At 41.4% G+C, this 17,803-nt stretch overlaps 1 protein-coding gene across 5 annotated transcripts in view; it reads left to right on the top strand.

Annotated features, from left to right (window-relative positions):
* The window catches only part of zdhhc1 (zDHHC palmitoyltransferase 1), a 76,223-nt gene that overhangs the window by 41,154 nt on the left and 17,266 nt on the right, over positions 1 to 17,803 (top strand). For all 5 annotated transcript variants that reach the window (XM_078544174.1, XM_078544169.1, XM_078544170.1 and 2 more), the window contains one exon: positions 540 to 625. In XM_078544174.1, the coding sequence (XP_078400300.1) occupies positions 540 to 625 (86 nt within the window). The remainder of the gene's footprint in view (positions 1 to 539; positions 626 to 17,803) is intronic.

Here is a 17,803-nt window from a genome sequence, read left to right as displayed (position 1 = left end):
CCTGCTGGTATGTTTACCCACCAGCCCATCTGAGAAATTGAAGCAATAAAGTATTTTTTTCTAAGAATGCAAATAAACCACCACTAATAGCCAATGTTATCCCGACTCACATGGTCACCTTTTCGTTTTTGGCTCCCCACCATCTTCATCTCAGTAATGACCTCCCCCGCAGCTGGGATCAGACGCTAACTTTCATCTTTTCAGTACAACAGGTGGTGCCGGAGGCGGTAACAGTAAGGAGTTGGTTTATATTGAAGTCATGGCTCAGTTGGTAGCACTCTCGCCATTGTGTCAGTAAGTTGTGGGTTCAAGTTACAATTCAGGACTTGAGCACGAAAATTAAGGCTGACACTCCATTGCCGTAGTTAGGCAGTGCTGTAACTCTGGAAGAGATTAATAAAAAGATACTCGTATTTGGCAAAATAAAATATGATGCTGGTGATGCTACCCAGTCTACGTTTGAAAGAAGCAAACCTTTAATAAAGTTTTTACTACAGCTGCAGAAGCTCTTATGAAATGGATACTTGTATGTTTTCCAGAATTTTGGAAGTGCAGGATCTCTTGGATACACAAATAATGGAATTCAGTTCGAAGGCACCTCATTAACAGTGTCATTGACAAAGGAGTAAGTGTTCATTACAAATTTATTTTCCAAATAAAATTAAGAATAATTAATGGGAGCAGTATATTAATACTACATATTGCAGTATGCAAATTTGCCACTTGTATAAGCAGATCAACTAAAATCCTTGTACTTTGAATTGTAATTTTGTTGCAAATTAAAAGAAGAAATTAGATAAAAGGCTAGTTTTATTTTAATATATATATTGAATGAGAAGAAATCGACCTGACTAGGAGGTTATAAATAGTGAGACTGCTTTACAAGTGAGTCATTGTGGAGGAATGATGCCTCTCACTCCTGGATTGTATTTGTGCAACATGTTGCTTGATCAATGCTTGATTTAAACTCAAATTGTCCGTGCTATGAGGTGCTGTGATGATTGGGACAGATGTTGACCCACATCTTGTATGTTGGTTGGTTTCTTTTTTAGAGATTGTTGGTTGGTATATGAGGTAATAGACTCTTAACTTACTGTATAAAATGTGTATATGATCCAAAATCGCATACTTGAGATGTAAATGATTCATGATGAGGACTTTCAGATATGATTCATATTTTTCAAGTGGATTGGGATGAGTTAATTTTGGTCCAAATCATGAATGGAATATTTCATGAAGACGGCATCAACCTCTGATACTGAGTGCTGGCTTTAAGTTAAAAGTACAAATGTTTTATATGTAATTTATTTTCTCCTGTCAGGCCTGTATTAGGTCAATAGCCATAGGTTTCTGTACAAGCTGTATTTAGAGTAAATATTGCATTATTTGCAACCAAATTAGCCTCGAGTCAGAGGTGCAAATTTTCTGCTGTAGTATGAAGGAGCTAATCATTGAATAATTTTTTTAAAGTGACATTGTCTTACGTTAAAGATAATACAAATTTTTAACGCCATTTTGTCACAAAATTGCTTATTGTAGAATATTTCTCTAACAAAATACCTACAATAGCATTGTGAATTTATCACATAGGAAAGTGTGTGAAGTAATATTTGGCCAAGGGTCAGTATAATAAGTAATGATTTACTTGATGGTGAACCTTCTAACCCCTTCCAATAAAACTCATTTTTAACAACATGGCACAGTTAACCTTTTCTTTCCCCAAAACTGGCTTAATGCTTCCCTCTGGTTTCCCTTCTGTTAAGTGATACACACTATCATCCCTAAATGATTGTGCTGAACCCTCCTTTCCCAAATGTATCCAACTGCTTCCTTCTCTCTTCCCCAAATGTGGTTGACATTGCTTTCCTCCCAACTCCTTCCACCTTGCATTGGAATAGCATGAGGCTGAGCCTCTGGATCTTCCATGCTTCTGAAATCCACCAGGGCTTATCCTTAACGTTCCCATCACCAGAGTTTCCACATCCCACTTCACCTTTTGCAGCTTATCTTAGGATCTCAGAACATGATTGAGAATCAGGTACGAAGGCGTGGAAGACTTGAAAAAGACGCAACACTCTTCGTAGTAAATGAAAATTGGCAGCCACTATACTGGGCATGAAAAATAGACTTTTCTTACCTAGTTTTAATTTGAAAATAATTGGGCAACCCATTTAAAAGAAATACAGATTTTGTGACACAAAATGAACTGTTGGAAATCCTACATGGGAAACGTTCAAATTTGAGCGCGAGTTCAGAGAAGAGTCATGAAGCAGTATCTAGTTTTAGAAAAGGTAAACGTGGAACATTATATCATGTGGAAATGTATCAGTAGCGCAATGGACAGAGGTTCAATTTAGGGCAAGGCAATATTTAGGGCTAATGTCAGAAAATACATTATACAAAGAATGATCAATGGACTGTCAGTAAAGTAATGGAAGCAAGTGCCTTGGAATTATTTAAAACATCTATTGTGATGGGGCAATAAGGTTTCTCCTGGATGGAAGAGCTTAAATGGACCAAATTGGCCTTCCTCATCTATATTTATCTTGTCTGAGCAGGATTGTATGAGTGCCTGCCAAACAATGATCACCCCGATATTAATAATATAAAAGCAAAATATTGCGGATGCTGGAAATCTAAAATAAAAACAGAAAATGCTGGAAAAACTCAGCAGGTCTGGCAGCATCTGTGGAGAGAGAAACAGAGTTAACTTTTCAAGTCCATATGACTCCTCTTCAGAGTATTAATGATTGCCCCGATGTTAGATAATAGATTGATGGTAATTGCAAACACTAATTGATATGAACGGTTCAATTCTGAGCTGAAACACTTAAGAGGAAACCTGGAATTTGCAAGTGTAGTAGAATGCTTGCAAATGATTTGAGAAGACAGGATAATAGCACAATTTGTTGGAGCATGCAATGGGCCAAAATAATGGTTTTAGACGTGAGATGACTTGACATAACAGTGGTCACAATCACTCTTTACTCGGCTATCATAGCAAATGTCAAGTTTGATTCTAGGTTCTGCATTTGCACTTTGGAGGATAATTCCAGGCAACAATAACAATTTGCCAGATATTTTGCACATAGACATCAAACACATTGAGAATGGTGCTCCCTCTTTATTATAGGAGGTATTTCTATAGAGCTGGGTTGCCCAGCATAGGGGCATGTGTGGCCCCTGAACCAGGTGACTCAGTCCTATTTATACTTTTATTTCTTATGTACTGGTTTGTCCTGTTTGCATTTTGTGGGCTTGGAGGTTAGAAAAGGGTTGTTTTTAAAACTCCATTGCTTTATTGGTGGATAAATCCTCAATCAGAACATACAAAATCAATTTTATCGATAGCTTTAGATATTTGCATGTCAATCAGAGTTTAGCTCTAATCTTTATAAATTATCTCAGAGGCTTATCCACCCTTATGCAACCCATGAAAATAAAGGTCTGGATGGGTACCTTTATCAAATAGGATACTGAATGAAATTTGAAATTTTAAATATACCAGACAGGCATTGAAATTATTTTTCACATCTCACAGTTGTTACATTTCAGCAATTCCCTTTTGTTCAGTAGTGGCTTTTTATTTATAGTACCCAGCATGGGAATTCACAGATCTGAGCATTATCTCATTGTTTTAGAAAGATAAATTATAACAGGATTCACTTACCAGTAAAAATAACTTGGTTGAGCTACAATCCTAGGATCATGTGAAATTCCAGGATGACTTTATACCCTTACCATGTGCATCAGGTACTTGGTCATGCAAAAAACTGATGGATTAGCCATCTAACAGCCCTTTCCAGAAGGCTAAACAGGTGTAGGAAACACTTGCAAAGAAATTCAACCATTCATGAGGCTTTTTGGGTCCGTGTACACTGGACCTAATTTGGCCTAGCCCAGAAAATGCCAAGCTACCTTTAGACAAGTATAAGCAGATTTATGGCAAAAATATAGGTTACAGTGAGGACTACCAAAGCATGTACTTTTCCAGCTTTTAAAAGCCACCAGGGAAACTTGATAATTTGCAGGATCGCTCAACAGGAAATAAGCCACTTTCTCTTATCCTTGGAATATTTTTACTAATATTTGCAAGTTTGATTGAAAGATTTATTTAAAGATTTGTAAGGAGCTCATTCCTTTTTCTTTAAGAAGCTCTTGTTTGTTTGCAAGGTGTTATGGCCATGATAAATTGAGAGAAAGAACTTCTTATTGCAAACAATTACCTCTAGGTCAATTCTCTGTGTGCTATTGGCAGGTTCAGACATGTCTTTGATAGGCATCACTATTCTAGTTTAATTGTAGCAGGTAATGTAATGATTAACTTTGTTCCATGTAACTTAGAAAACAAGATGATCCATATGTAAGAGGTATTTTTTACTTGGAAATATATATATTTTCAGCTGTAATTGCTCTTCATTTGGAGTTCACAAACTGTCTTTATTCTTTCATGGGATGTGAGCATCATTGGCAAGGCCAGCATTTGTTGCTCATCCCTAATTGCTAGCTATTTTAGAGGGTAGTTAAGAGTCAACTACGTTGCTGTGGGTCTGGAGTCACATAAAGGCCAAATCAGTTAAGGATGGCAATTTCCTTCTCTAAAGGGCATTAGTGAATAAGATGGGTTTTTACAACAATCTGTGATAGTTGCCATGGTCACCACCACTGACACTAACTTTATATCTCAGATTTATTAATTGAATTTAAATTCACCCTGCTGCCAAGGTGGGATTTGAACCCATGTACCAGAGCATTAGCCTGGGTCTCTGAATTCCTAGTCCAACGACATTACCACTGCCACCATCTCCCTGTCTCTATTTGGATCATTCTTCAAATGAATTGGCTGCTCAGGAGCTCTGTGGTACCAATCAGAATGCTATGACTAGAAAATAACTGGATACTAGCTAATGAAAATTATTTTTTTCTGTCATGGGATGTGGGTGTCGCTGGCTAGGCCAGCATTTATTGTCCACCCCTAATTGCCCTTGTGAAGGTGGCGGTGGTGAGCTGCCTTCTTGAACCGCTGCAGCCCATGTGATGTAGGTACACCCACGGTGTACACAACTATATAAATACTGTGGCTACAAGAGCAGGTCAGAGGCTAGGAATTCTGAAGCTGGGTAGGGAGTTCCAGGATTTTGATCCAGTGGCAGTGAAGGAATGGCGATATAGTTCCAAGTCAGGATGGTGTGTGTCTTGGAGGGAACTTGCAGATGGTGGTGTTCCCATGTGTCTGCTGCCCTTGTCCTTCTAATTGGTAGAAGTTGCTGGTTTGGGATTTGCTGTCGAAGGAGGCTGGGTGAGTTGCTGCAGTGCATCTAGTACATAGTATACACTGCTGCCACTGTGCACTGGTGGAGGAGTGAATGTTTAGGTTTGTGGGTGGGGTGCCAATCAAGCGGGCTGCTTTGTCCTGGATGGTGTCGAGCTTCTTGAGTGTTGTTGGAGCTGCACTCATCCAGGCAAGTGGTGAGTATTCCATCACACTCCTGACTTGTGCCTTGTAGATGGTGGACAGGTTTTCGGGAGCCAGGAAATGAGCCACTCACCCCAGAATTCCCAGCCTCTGACCTGCTGTTGTAGCCACAGTATTTATATAGCTGGTCCAGTTCAATTTTAGGCCAGTGGTAGCCCCCAGGATGTTGATAGTGGGAGATTCAGCGATGGTAATGCCAATGAATATGATGGTGAGAGGTTGGACTCTCTGTTATTGGCGATGGTTATTTCTTGCCACTTGAGTGGTGTGAATGTCACTTGCCACCTTTCAGCTCAAGCCTGAATGTTGCCCAGGTCTTGCTGCATATGAATACTGACTGTTTTCATATGAGGTGTTGCAAATGGCACTGAACATTGTGCAATCATCAGTGAACATCCCCACTTCTGACAATATGGAGGGACAGTCATGGAGGAAGCAGCTAAAGATGATTGGGCCTAGGACACTACCCTGTGGAACTCATGTAATGATGTCCTGGGACTGAGGTGATTGACCTCCAGCAACCACAATCAGTTTACTTTGTGCTAGGTATGACTCCAACCAACGGAACGTTTTCTCCCGATTCCAATTGACTTCAATTTTGTCAGGGCTCCTTGAGGCCACATTCAGTCAAATGCTGCCTTGATGTCAAGGGCAGTCACTCTTACCTCATTTCTTGAATTCAGCTCTTTTGTCTATGTTTGGACTGAGGCTGTAAGGAGATCAGGAGCAGAGTGACCCTGGCGGAACCCAAACTGAGCATCAGTTCTTTGTAATATTTAGTCCAGTAAGTTGGAGACCAACAGGCTCATCTGACAGGGAGCAAGTCTCTTTAGATTATCTAGGTGGAAAAATTTGGGTAGTCTCAAAATAAATCTCCAAATTAGAGGACAGTTGGTGTTCACTTTTCAATCTTAGTCCAAAAAGTCCATTCTGATGGCAGATGCTATCCGTGTGGTATTAGCCATATGAATGCAGAAAATGCTTTTTCCAATTTTCAGTAAATATCTTTGTATTTAATGTTGCTCCGCAGCAAATATATGCCATTCCTGAATTTAGAAACAGGATACTGCTATATAGAACTTCAGCGTATAAATTACTTTATTAGAAAAATCTCCAATATATAAAAAAATTCTCTTTTTACATTTCCTGGGTCAGCCTCTTCCATTCTTGAAATTTATATTGGAAATGCCTATGTAAACTTGTCACGCTTTAATTGCATTTCCTATGGCATTGTAGCACCTCAATTTCACCCCTCTCAGCTCTTCATTCTGTGCTGCAGAAAAACTCCAATGCTGCAACTCTACTTCCAAATTGCATTAAAATGAAAACAGAATTTATGATTTTAAGATGGGAGCTGCATTACGTACCCTGATTAAAATGTTTCCCATCCTTTAACCCCACTTGGTCTAAAGACTACACTTGATCTTGACTGCCTATTTTAAATGCCACAATAAATTGATTTCTGTTGATAATGAAGAATGCAGACAAGTACAATAGTGCCATTTTAGATCATAGTGTAAGGTTTTTCTTTGCACCAATATGCAATATCTTCCTATGCTCAAATTCAAACTCTCTAGTGCTGTTCATTTGCCCAGCTACTGTGTTTCTGTATCACCTAGAAACACTATCTGACCTATACTTATAAATAAACTTAGGCTAGGCTGTTTATTGAAATCATATGTCTCTTTGTATATAACCAGACATTTGTTTAAATAGACTTGCTAACTGATAAATAATTACTTTTATTGCTTTGATAAGCCATTGCCTTTGTTTAAAAGCAAGCAAAGCTCGATTCCTCAAACTTGAGGTATAAATTATGAATCGTCTTTCAGGGGGAGATGTTGCATGGCTCCTTCAAATCTCGATGCATTGCACTATAGTATTCGGATGTGGGTTTGTTCCCCTGATTCCTCATCTGTTGTCTTCCCATTCTGTCCTGTTCCTTTTGTGGGAAGGCGCTGAATGGAGGCAAGATTTTTTCCTACAAGTAGGGAAAATCACACAGAGCTGCTCTTGCTCACCTCTTAGCAATCATTGTCAGATCAGCATTGGTGGACAGCTGGGAGCAAGTTGCATTCCTGCCGCCTCAACTGCAGATAGTGTATAGCATGGCAAACTAACCAAAAGGAAGGGGAGAAGATGATTTGCATTAAGGGCATCCCACTCTCACTAATCTTAGGTATGCAATCTTAGGGACGTGAGTGGTATGAGCAAGACTATAAGGATAACATTTTGGGGAATGGAAGCACTTACACTAAGGAGATTGCTTCTGAGGTTTGGAAATTAGGCTAATTGGGAAGGTAACAGGGAGGGAGCTTTGACCCAGTGCTTGATGCTGCTATTAAGTAAAAGTGTTTCATTCTTAATACTGTGGTTCACTTCTTTTGCAAACATTCACTACTCAGAAAAAAATGGAAAAGTTAATGGTGCTTATTTGTTACGTCAATGGCTGGGGTAAATTCTGTAACATAGAGCTTGCTAACTTGTTCGATGTTTATGTGATGAGTTTTGAACATTCTTAACTATCTGCTGGTTAGAGGTGGGGCAGGAGGCAGATTTGCAGTGATGTATTTGAAGTTGAACTGTTAACACCAGTGTTTTCTATACCTTATTCATATGACCATGGGAGTCTACAACTGTAATTCTCTGCTCACTCCAAAACTGGGATCATTGCATAGATCAGAAGCTAATGTAAGTAGAATAGAGACACCTAAATGGTGAAAGAGAATAAAAATGGCAAGGTTCGGTAATGGATTAGAACAGCAGAATTAGTGTAAAAATCCCAAAATAATTATTCTGAGTGCTTTATGCACCTTTAAAATTAATGAATAATTCCTAAATTGAATTTAAGATGAAAGGAAGTTAAATAGCAAAGTTGAAGCAATTTCTTTACAGCGGGTTCGTTGCAGTTTCAAATTCTGCCAAAAGGAAAGAAAAGCCTTCTCAAAAATAAGAATACCTGGAAAAACTCAGCAGGTCTGGCAGCATCTGCGGATAGGAGCACAGTTAACGTTTCGAGTCCGAATGACCCTTCAACAGAACTAAGTAAAAATAGAAGAGAGGTGAAATATAAGCTGGTTTAAGGGGGGAGTGGGACAAGAAGAGCTGGATAGAGGGCCAGTGATAGGTGGAGATAACCAAAAGATGTCACAGACAAAAGGAGAAAGAGGTGTTGAAGGTGGTGATATTATCTAAAGGAATGTGCTAATTAAGGTAGAAAGCAGGACGAGCAAGGTACAGATAGCCCTAATTGGGGTGGGGTGGGGGGAAGGGATCAAAATAGGCTAAAAGGTAGAGGTAAAACAATGGATGGAAATATACTTCAAAATAATGGAAGTAGGTGGGAAAAGAAAAATCTATATAAATTATTGGAAAAAGCAAAAAGGAGGGGGAAAATTGGAAAGGGGGTGTGGATGGAGGAGAGAGTTCATGATCTAAAATTGTTGAACTCAATATTCAGTCCAGAAGGCTGTAAAGTGCCTAGTCGGAAGATGAGCTGTTCCTCCAGTTTGCGTTGGCTTGCTGCATTGTTCCAGTGAAGCTCAAGGACAGACATGTGGGCATGAGAGCAGGCTGGAGTGTTGAAATGGCAAGTGACAGGGAGGTCTGGGTAATACTTGCGGACAGACCGAAGGTGTTCTGAAAAGCGGTCACCCAGTCTGCGTTTGGTCTCTCCAATGTAGAGGAAACCACATTGGGAGCAACGAATGCAGTAGACTAAGTTAAGGGAAGTGCAAGTGAAATGCTGCTTCACTTGAAAGGAGCGTTTGGGCTCTTGGACGGTGAGGAGAGGCGAAGTAAAGGGGCAGGTGTTGCACCTTTTGCGGTTGCATGGGAAGGTGCCGTGGGAGGGGGTTGAGGTGTAGGGAGTGATGGAGGAGTGGACCAGGGTGTCCCGGAGGGAACGATCCCTGCGGAATGCCGCCAGGTGGGGTGAAGGGAAGATGTGTTTGGTGGTGGCATCATGCTGGAGTTGGCGGAAATGGCGAAGGATGATCCTTTGAATGCGGAGGCTGGTGGGATGATAAGTGAGGTCAAGGGGGACCCTATCATGTTTCTGGGAAGGAGAAGAAGGTGTGAGGGCGGATGCGCGGGAGATGGGCTGGACACGGTTGAGGGCCCTGTCAACCACCATGGGTGGAAAACCTCGATTAAGGAAGAACGAGGACATGTCAGAGGAGCTGTTTTTGAAAGTGGCAGCATCAGAACAGATGCGACGGAGGCGAAGGAATTGAGAGACTGGGATGGAGTCCTTACAGGAAGCGGGGTGTGAGGAGCTGTAGTCGAGGTAGCTGTGGGATTCGGTAGGCTTGTAATGGATATTGATGGACAGTCTATCACCAGAAATTGAGACAGAGAGGTCAAGGAAGGGAAGGGAAGTGTCAGAGATGGACCATGTGAAAATGATGGAGGGGTGGAAATTGGAAGCAAAATTAATACATTTTTCCAGGTCCAGACAAGAGCATGAAGCAGCACCGAAGTAATCATCGATGTACCGGAGAAAGAGTTGTGGGAGGGGGCCGGAGTAGGACTGGAACAAGGAGTGTTCCACATACCCCATAAAGAGACAGGCATAGCTGGGGCCCATGCGGGTACCCATAGCCACACCTTTTACTTGGAGGAAGTGAGAGGAGTTTAAGGAGAAATTGTTCAGTGTGAGAACAAGTTCAGCCAGACGGAGGAGAGTAGCGGTGGATGGGGATTGTTCGGGCCTCTGTTCGAGGAAGAAGCGGAGAACCATCAGACCATCCCGGTGGGGGATGGAGGCGTAGAGGGATTGGACGTCCATGGTGAAGAGGAGGCGGTTGGGGCCAGGGAACTGTAAATTGTTGATATGATGTAGGGTGTCAGAGGAATCACGGATGTAGGTGGGAAGGGACTGGACAAGGGGAGAGAGAATGGAGTCAAGATAGCAAGAAATGAGTTCCGCGGGGCAGGAACAGGCTGACACAATCGGTCTGCCGGGACAGTCCTGTTTGTGGATTTTGGGTAGGAGGTAGAAGCGGGCCGTCCGAGGTTGGGAGACTATCAGGTTGGAAGCTGTGGAAGGAAGATCTCCAGAGGAGATGAGGTCAGTAACAGTCCTGGAAACAATGGCTTGACGTTCAGTGGTGGGGTCATGGTCCAGGGAGAGATAGGAGGAAGTGTCTACGAGTTGACGCTCAGCCTCTGTGAGGTGGAGATCAGTGCGCCAGACAACAACAGCACCACCCTTGTCAGCGGGTTTGATGACAATGTCAGGGCTGGACCTGAGAGAACGGAGTACAGTAAGTTCAGAGAGAGACAGGTTAGAGTGGGTGAGAGGAGCAGAGAAATTGAGACGATTAATGTCACGCCGACAGTTCTCAATGAAAAGATCAAAAGAAGGTAAGAATCCAGAGAGAGGGGTCCAGGTGGAGGGAGAATATTGGAGGTGGGTAAAAGGATCCGTTGAACGGCGAGAGGACTCCTGCCCAAAGAAGTGTGCACGGAGACGAAGGCGGCGGAAGAAGAGTTCAGCATCGTGCTGAGCCCAAAATTCATTGAGATGAGGGCGTAAGGGTATGAAACTAGGGCCTTTGCTGAGCACTGAACGTTCAATGTTCAGCCTGTTCCTGCCCCACGGAACTCATTTCTTGCTATCTTGACTCCATTCTCTCTCCCCTTGTCCAGTCCCTTCCCACCTACATCCGTGATTCTTCTGACACCCTACACCATATCAACAATTTCCAATTCCCTGGCCCCAACCGCCTCCTCTTCACCATGGACGCTCAATCCCTCTACACCTCCATCCCCCACCGGGATGGTCTGATGGCTGTCCGCTTCTTCCTCGAACAGAGGTCCGAACAATCCCCATCCACCACTACTCTCCTCCGTCTGGCTGAACTTGTTCTCACACTGAACAATTTCTCCTTAAACTCCTCTCACTTCCTCCAAATAAAAGGTGTGGCTATGGGTACCCGCATGGGCCCCAGCTATGCCTGTCTCTTTATGGGGTATGTGGAACACTCCTTGTTCCAGTCCTACTCCGGCCCCCTCCCACAACTCTTTCTCCGGTACATCAATGATTACTTCGGTGCTGCTTCATGCTCTCGTCGGGACCTGGAAAAATGTATTAATTTTGCTTCCAATCTCCACCCCTCCATCATTTTCACATGGTCCATCTCTGACACTTCCTTTCCCTTCCTTGACCTCTCTGTCTCAATTTCTGGTGATAGTCTGTCCATCAATATCCATTACAAGCCTACCGAATTCCACAGCTACCTCGACTACAGCTCCTCACACCCCGCTTCCTGTAAGGACTCCATCCCGTTCTCTCAATTCCTTTGCCTCCGTCGCATCTGTTCTGATGCTGCCACTTTCAAAAACCGTTCCTCTGACATGTCCTCGTTCTTCCTTAACCGAGGTTTTCCACCCATGGTGGTTGACAGGGCCCTCAACCGTGTCCGGCCCATCTCCCACGCATCCGCCCTCACACCTTCTTCTCCTTCCCAGAAACATGATAGGGTCCCCCTTGTCCTCACTTATCACCCCACCAGCCTCCGCATTCAAAGGATCATCCTCCGCCATTTCCGCCAACTCCAGCATGATGCCACCACCAAACACATCTTCCCTTCACCCCACCTGGCGGCATTCCGCAGGGATCGTTCCCTCCGGGACACCCTGGTCCACTCCTCCATCACTCCCTACACCTCAACCCCCTCCCACAGCACCTTCCCATACAACCGCAGAAGATGCAACACCTGCCCCTTTATTTCCCCTCTCCTCACCGTCCAAGGGCCCAAACGCTCCTTTCAAGTGAAGCAGTATTTCACTTGCACTTCCCTTAACTTAGTCTACTGCATTCGTTGCTCCCAATGTGGTTTCCTCTACATTGGAGAGACCAAACGCAGACTGGGTGACCGCTTTGCAGAACACCTTCGGTCTGTCCGCAAGTATTACCCAGACCTCCCTGTCACTTGTCATTTCAACACTCCAGCCTGCTCTCATGCCCTCATGTCTGTCCTTGACTTGCTGCATTGTTCCAGTGAATTTCAACGCAAACTGAAGGAACAGCACCTCATCTTCCGACTAGGCACTTTACAGCCTTCCGGACTGAATATTGAGTTCAACAATTTTAGATCATGAACTCTCTGCTCCATCCCCACCCCTTTCCGATTTTCCCCCTCCTTTTTGCTTTTTCCAATGATTTATATAGATTTTTCTTTTCCCACCTATTTCCATTATTTTGAAGTGTATTTCCATCCATTGGTTTATCTCTACCTTTTAGCCTATTTCGATCCCTTCCCCCCACCCCACCCCCACTAGGGCTATCTGTACCTTGCTCGTCCTGCTTTCTACCCTTAATTAGCACATTCCTTTAGATAATATCACCACCTTCAACACCTCTTTCTCCTTTTATCTGTGACATCTTTTGGTTATCTCCACCTATCACTGGTCCTGTATCCAGCTCTTCTTGTCCCACCCCCCCACCCCTTAAACCAGCTTATATTTCACCTCTCTTCTATTTTTACTTAGTTCTGTTGAAGGGTCATTCAGACTCGAAACATTAACTGTGCTCCTATCCGCAGATGCTGCCAGACCTGCTGAGTTTTTCCAGGTATTTTTGTTTTGGATTTCCAGCATCCACAGTTTTTTGCTTTTATATAAGAAAAGCCTTCTGTTGTTTTTGAAGGGTCTCATTGCTAAATGGAAGTCATTGGATTACTGCTATAAGAACTTGAAATGGGTTAAAAAGTTAATTACAGTATATACTACAAATTTCAAATAACTTTTTATCTTAATACAACAGCAAAATACTGCAGATGCTGAAATCTAAAATTAAAAATAGAAAATGCTGGAAATACTCAGCAGGTCTGGCAATATCTGCGGAGTGAGAAATGGAGTTAATATTTCAGGTCAATCATCTTTCTACAGAACTTCCTGATGATAGGTCCTAGACCTGAACATTAAGTCTGTTTCTCTCTACATAGACGCTGTTAGACCTGCTGAGTATTTCCAGTATTTTCTGTTTTTATTCTTGTTTTTATCTTATATTATTTGAGTAAGTCTAATTCGGAAACGTGGAAAACATTCAGGTGAAAGTTATGATGCCAGGGAACTTGATTGGCTGTACTAGCACATTTCAATTCTATATGGATCTCCCCTTTTACTATCATAAACTAGAAAGATTAGATATGGCAAATAATGTGCTCCGAACACACCCTGTCCAAATAGTGTAAAAATTGCTCTTTCCTCCTCTCACAGTCCTCCAGTATTCCTTGAAATTGTATCATCTGACAAGGTTTGCCCTTTGATGCACAGTAATAAACAGCTGAACCTTTATGACTAAGTATCATATTGTAAGGAATAGAGTTCCATTGATGTAATTGGAAATGTTTGAAGCCAATCCTAAACTACCACTAATGGGAATTGTTTGCATTCCAATTAATAGAATGATTTCAGCAAGTATTTTTGTTTCCTTTGACTGAGTTCTGTAGTAACATTCATAATTTGAGTTTTCCAGTACAAATGGTAATTGCTATTTCACGTGAAAGAAAAATATTACAAGGCAATCTAACTATTGCCATATGTTTCACCTCTGGGACTCGAGTGCAGCACAATCTCTGGCTATGAGTACAAAACAATGCCTAGTGGATTTGGTACCCAAAGCACATAACTGTCTTGGCACAAAATTGGCAATCTCACTGAGAAGTTTTATGGAAGGAACATCCAGTTATTTGGAGCAGGAGACTGGATACTATTGAAACAAACTAATGGGTTGCCTAATGCACTGAGAATTCAAGCACCCCCATGCACAAAGATTGTGAGGTTCCATAAACAAAATAAATTAGATTGCAGTGCACAAAAGGAGACACCAGTTATGCACAAAAAGCAGATTTCTGGCACAGTCAGATTTTCTTGCAGAAAAAATCTAAGCCATTAAAACATGAAAACAAAATCAAGTTTCCACTCCTCTCTAGTTTTGTCTCCCCTCTATAATCCCCTTATCTTCTTTTCCCATGAAGCTTGAAAACTGGAAAATTTGGCCTATTTGAAAAGCGGAATGTTAACTTTGTTTTTCTCTCTGAACAGATGCTGCCTGGCCTGCTATTTCCAGCATTTTCTGGTTTTATTTAAGATTTAGCCTAAACTCTCTTAAACATTGAGTTGGAGGTGTGATTGGTGCAAAAAAGCAATCCACTAAATTTGTTAAATTCACCAAACAAGAAGCAAACTTTTCCAGTTCTCCAGGTCCACGAAGCTTAAACAGCTGCAATGGAGCCATTTATCCAGCTCCACCTTTGTAGTAAGTACGCAAAGCTGATTTCACCAATAGTCATTTGTGATTGGCTTTGTACATTTAACATGAGAGGACACAAGAACAGATGAAAGAGGCTCTTTAACACATGATGGTTGTGGTTGTCTGAGTTCGGTACTTAGGGACATTGTTGGGCTAGTGTTTTGGGAGTTTTATTTTGCAGCTAACCATGTTATAACTCACCTAGCATTATTTGATTGTGATATAGGGTAGCCAAAATGAAAATGATTCATTCCAAAGCAGTATCATCTATCAGCATCCATTATTTTATATTATACAAGAGCTCCTGTCATGAAGAGATATTAATGTCTTTAATGTTATTAGAAATTATTTTTAAATTTGACTTGTGGTAGGGTGTGTGTCTGTGCATGTGTGTCTGTGTGTGGCTTAATTGGATTAATGCCAGCTAGTCTGGGTGCTTTGATGTATAGTAGTTTAAGACGTTAATTAGATAAACGTAAGTTAAAAGGTAAAGTGCAATTTGCATTTGTTGAATAAACCATTCAAAAGAATGGGTAAAATCTTGCACCCAGCTGGGAAATGCCAAGCAATGTGTGTTTATATTACTAATAAAATTGGTGGAATGAAAGAATTATTGTTAGGAGAGGTAAAATTTTAAAAACCTAGTAATACAATGGAAAATTTACATTCAAAGGGTAAGCTAAGTGTAAATAGAAAGGAGTTTGTGTGTATGAGTTTGAGGCATTTAAGATCTAACCACCCTGTAAGGCTACAATTGTCTGCAAAGGAACCAAATTACAAGGAACCTCAATTTGAATTTGTAAGGTCAAATGTGCTTTGCCTGGTATCTGTTTAAATTCTATGGGTTATTGTTGCCTTGGTGAAGATTTACCTGGGAGTGATTAATTTGTGGATTTGTTTAAAAGTTATTATGGTAGTAATTTGTAGGCATGTGTATGTGTTTAATTTCTTGTTAAATGAATAAATGTTTAATTTAGTTTTATGTTTAAAAAAAACCTCTTCAGGCTTGATGGTTTTATTCCCGAATTCAGAACTGCATCTCAAACATACCAATTGAAAATATAGGTTATGACAGTTGTTCAAGTTTCCCTCTAGGATTTAAACAACTCAGCCTTTACCAACTGCTGTGTCATAACAGCTCCAAAATTCACATTTTGCTGTTTAACAAGTTATATTAGTCCTGTAGCATTTGAGACAGCTCCTAAATATAAATTCTGTTTCCACAAATGAAAACTAAATTAGTATATTATAAGTTCAGTTTGGTATTAACATTATCAGACTTGTAAAAATCTTATAATTTCTTGTTTATGAATCGCAAAGTAAGATTGAGGGCTGAAATTCTACCCATCAGTAATTTTAGATAACAAGTCAGCTTGAGTACAAAATATGGGCCAGAATTTTTCCCTCGTCGAGCGGGCTCAGCGGGAGCTGGCGGTGGGGGGGTCGGGAAGCTGACCAGAGCCCACGATTGTCTCTGCTACGTGATTTCACGAAAGAGCACTTCAACCTCCCTGAGGCACTGAAGCGCTTTTTAAAAAAGTTAATAAACACAATAAAATTAAATAAAACATGACAGTGTCACATGAGATGGGAGATGTTTTTAATTTCAAAATAAAGCTTTTATGTAATGTGTATTATCTTTAGGAAACCTCATCCCGCTTGTGGATGAGGTTTCCTAAACAATGTAAAGGCCGCTTGGCCTTTTCGCCTGCCCGCCAACCGTTAAATTTCAAATTAATTACTTAATTGTTAATGGCCTTAATAGGCCTTTCAATTATCGGCGGGTACGCAGCCAACTCCAGCGTGCACCCGCCGAAACGAAATATCGCGCGAGTGTGCGATGTTGGGACACACGCCCAACGTCATCGCGCATCATATTATGCTTGGGCGTGTCAGGTGCATGCCCGCATGCCAAATGTAAAACCCTGGCCGTGGATCCTGAAGAGGAGTGTTGTGGTGGGGGATTGCAGGGGCCAGATTTTGTTAACATTTTTGACCTGATGAATTTTACTCCATTGGTATCTGAGCTGTCAGCCAACTAACAGGCAGGCAAAGAAGCCCAAAGATTAAAAACAATGGTTAATTTCCGAGAAAATATTTAATAACTTTCAGAGGAAGCAATGAACAAATAGTTCAGGAAGCAATTGCAGGATATTAATTCTGCTCTGCTTCCAGACTTTGGCTCGCAACTTGGAAAGTGACTGTTGTGCAGTTTATTTACAACCTCCAGAGTCCCAAAAGTACAACAGTAGTTACAGCACTTTTTGATATGACTGTTGTCAGTAAGGTGTTAGTGAATTAAGCCAGCATTAAGCCCTAAACTGTAGTTTTATTACAGTTTGAGGATGTTAAGAGTACAATTAGTGCATGCTAACACTGTCAAGTATCATTCTGAAGACATTGATTATGTGCTTAGTTTCAGTAGATTAGATGACCCTCCCATTCCTGAAAAGAGTTTAATAATATAAGTCACAGCTATCTGTCTTGAAAGTCATGGTGCATGTACCAAATTTTTTTAGGCACTTTGCCATGCTGCGACATCGTGTACAGCTGAAAAATCACATTCTCAACAACATTCCTTGCCACATGTATAAATCATGAGGTCAGATGATGAAATGCATTTGGTACTGACACTTGAAATTTGTAAACTTTGCTCTTTCCTCTCCTTCAGCCACCTCTTTGCCTTTACTGGCTCCTTAATGCAGCACAGCCCTCCACTGTGGCCTGTTATCTAGCAGCATTAAAGCATCTGCAAGTTCTGCATAGAGATGTTTTAGAATATGCCCATCTTTCATCATCTGGCTGTTGATCTTTCTGCCAATGGGAACAGTTTCCTCCAATCTACTCTGGCCAGACCTCTCATGATTTTGGACACCTCTATTATATCTTCTCTCAACCTTCTCTGCTCTAAGAAGAACAAATCCCAGCTTCTCCAATCTATCCACATAACTGAAGTCCCTCATCTTTTCAGCACCTTCTGTTATGACTTCATATCCTTTCTAAAGTGTGATGCCCAGAATTGGACACAGTATTCTAGTTGTGGCTGAAACAGTGCTTTATAAAGG

This window comes from Cetorhinus maximus, chromosome 6 (genome assembly GCF_964194155.1).
Source record: "Cetorhinus maximus chromosome 6, sCetMax3.hap1.1, whole genome shotgun sequence".
NCBI lineage: Eukaryota > Metazoa > Chordata > Chondrichthyes > Lamniformes > Cetorhinidae > Cetorhinus > Cetorhinus maximus.
The sequence above is the reverse complement of the archived record's forward strand: the minus strand, read 5'-3'. Positions and strand labels throughout refer to the sequence as shown.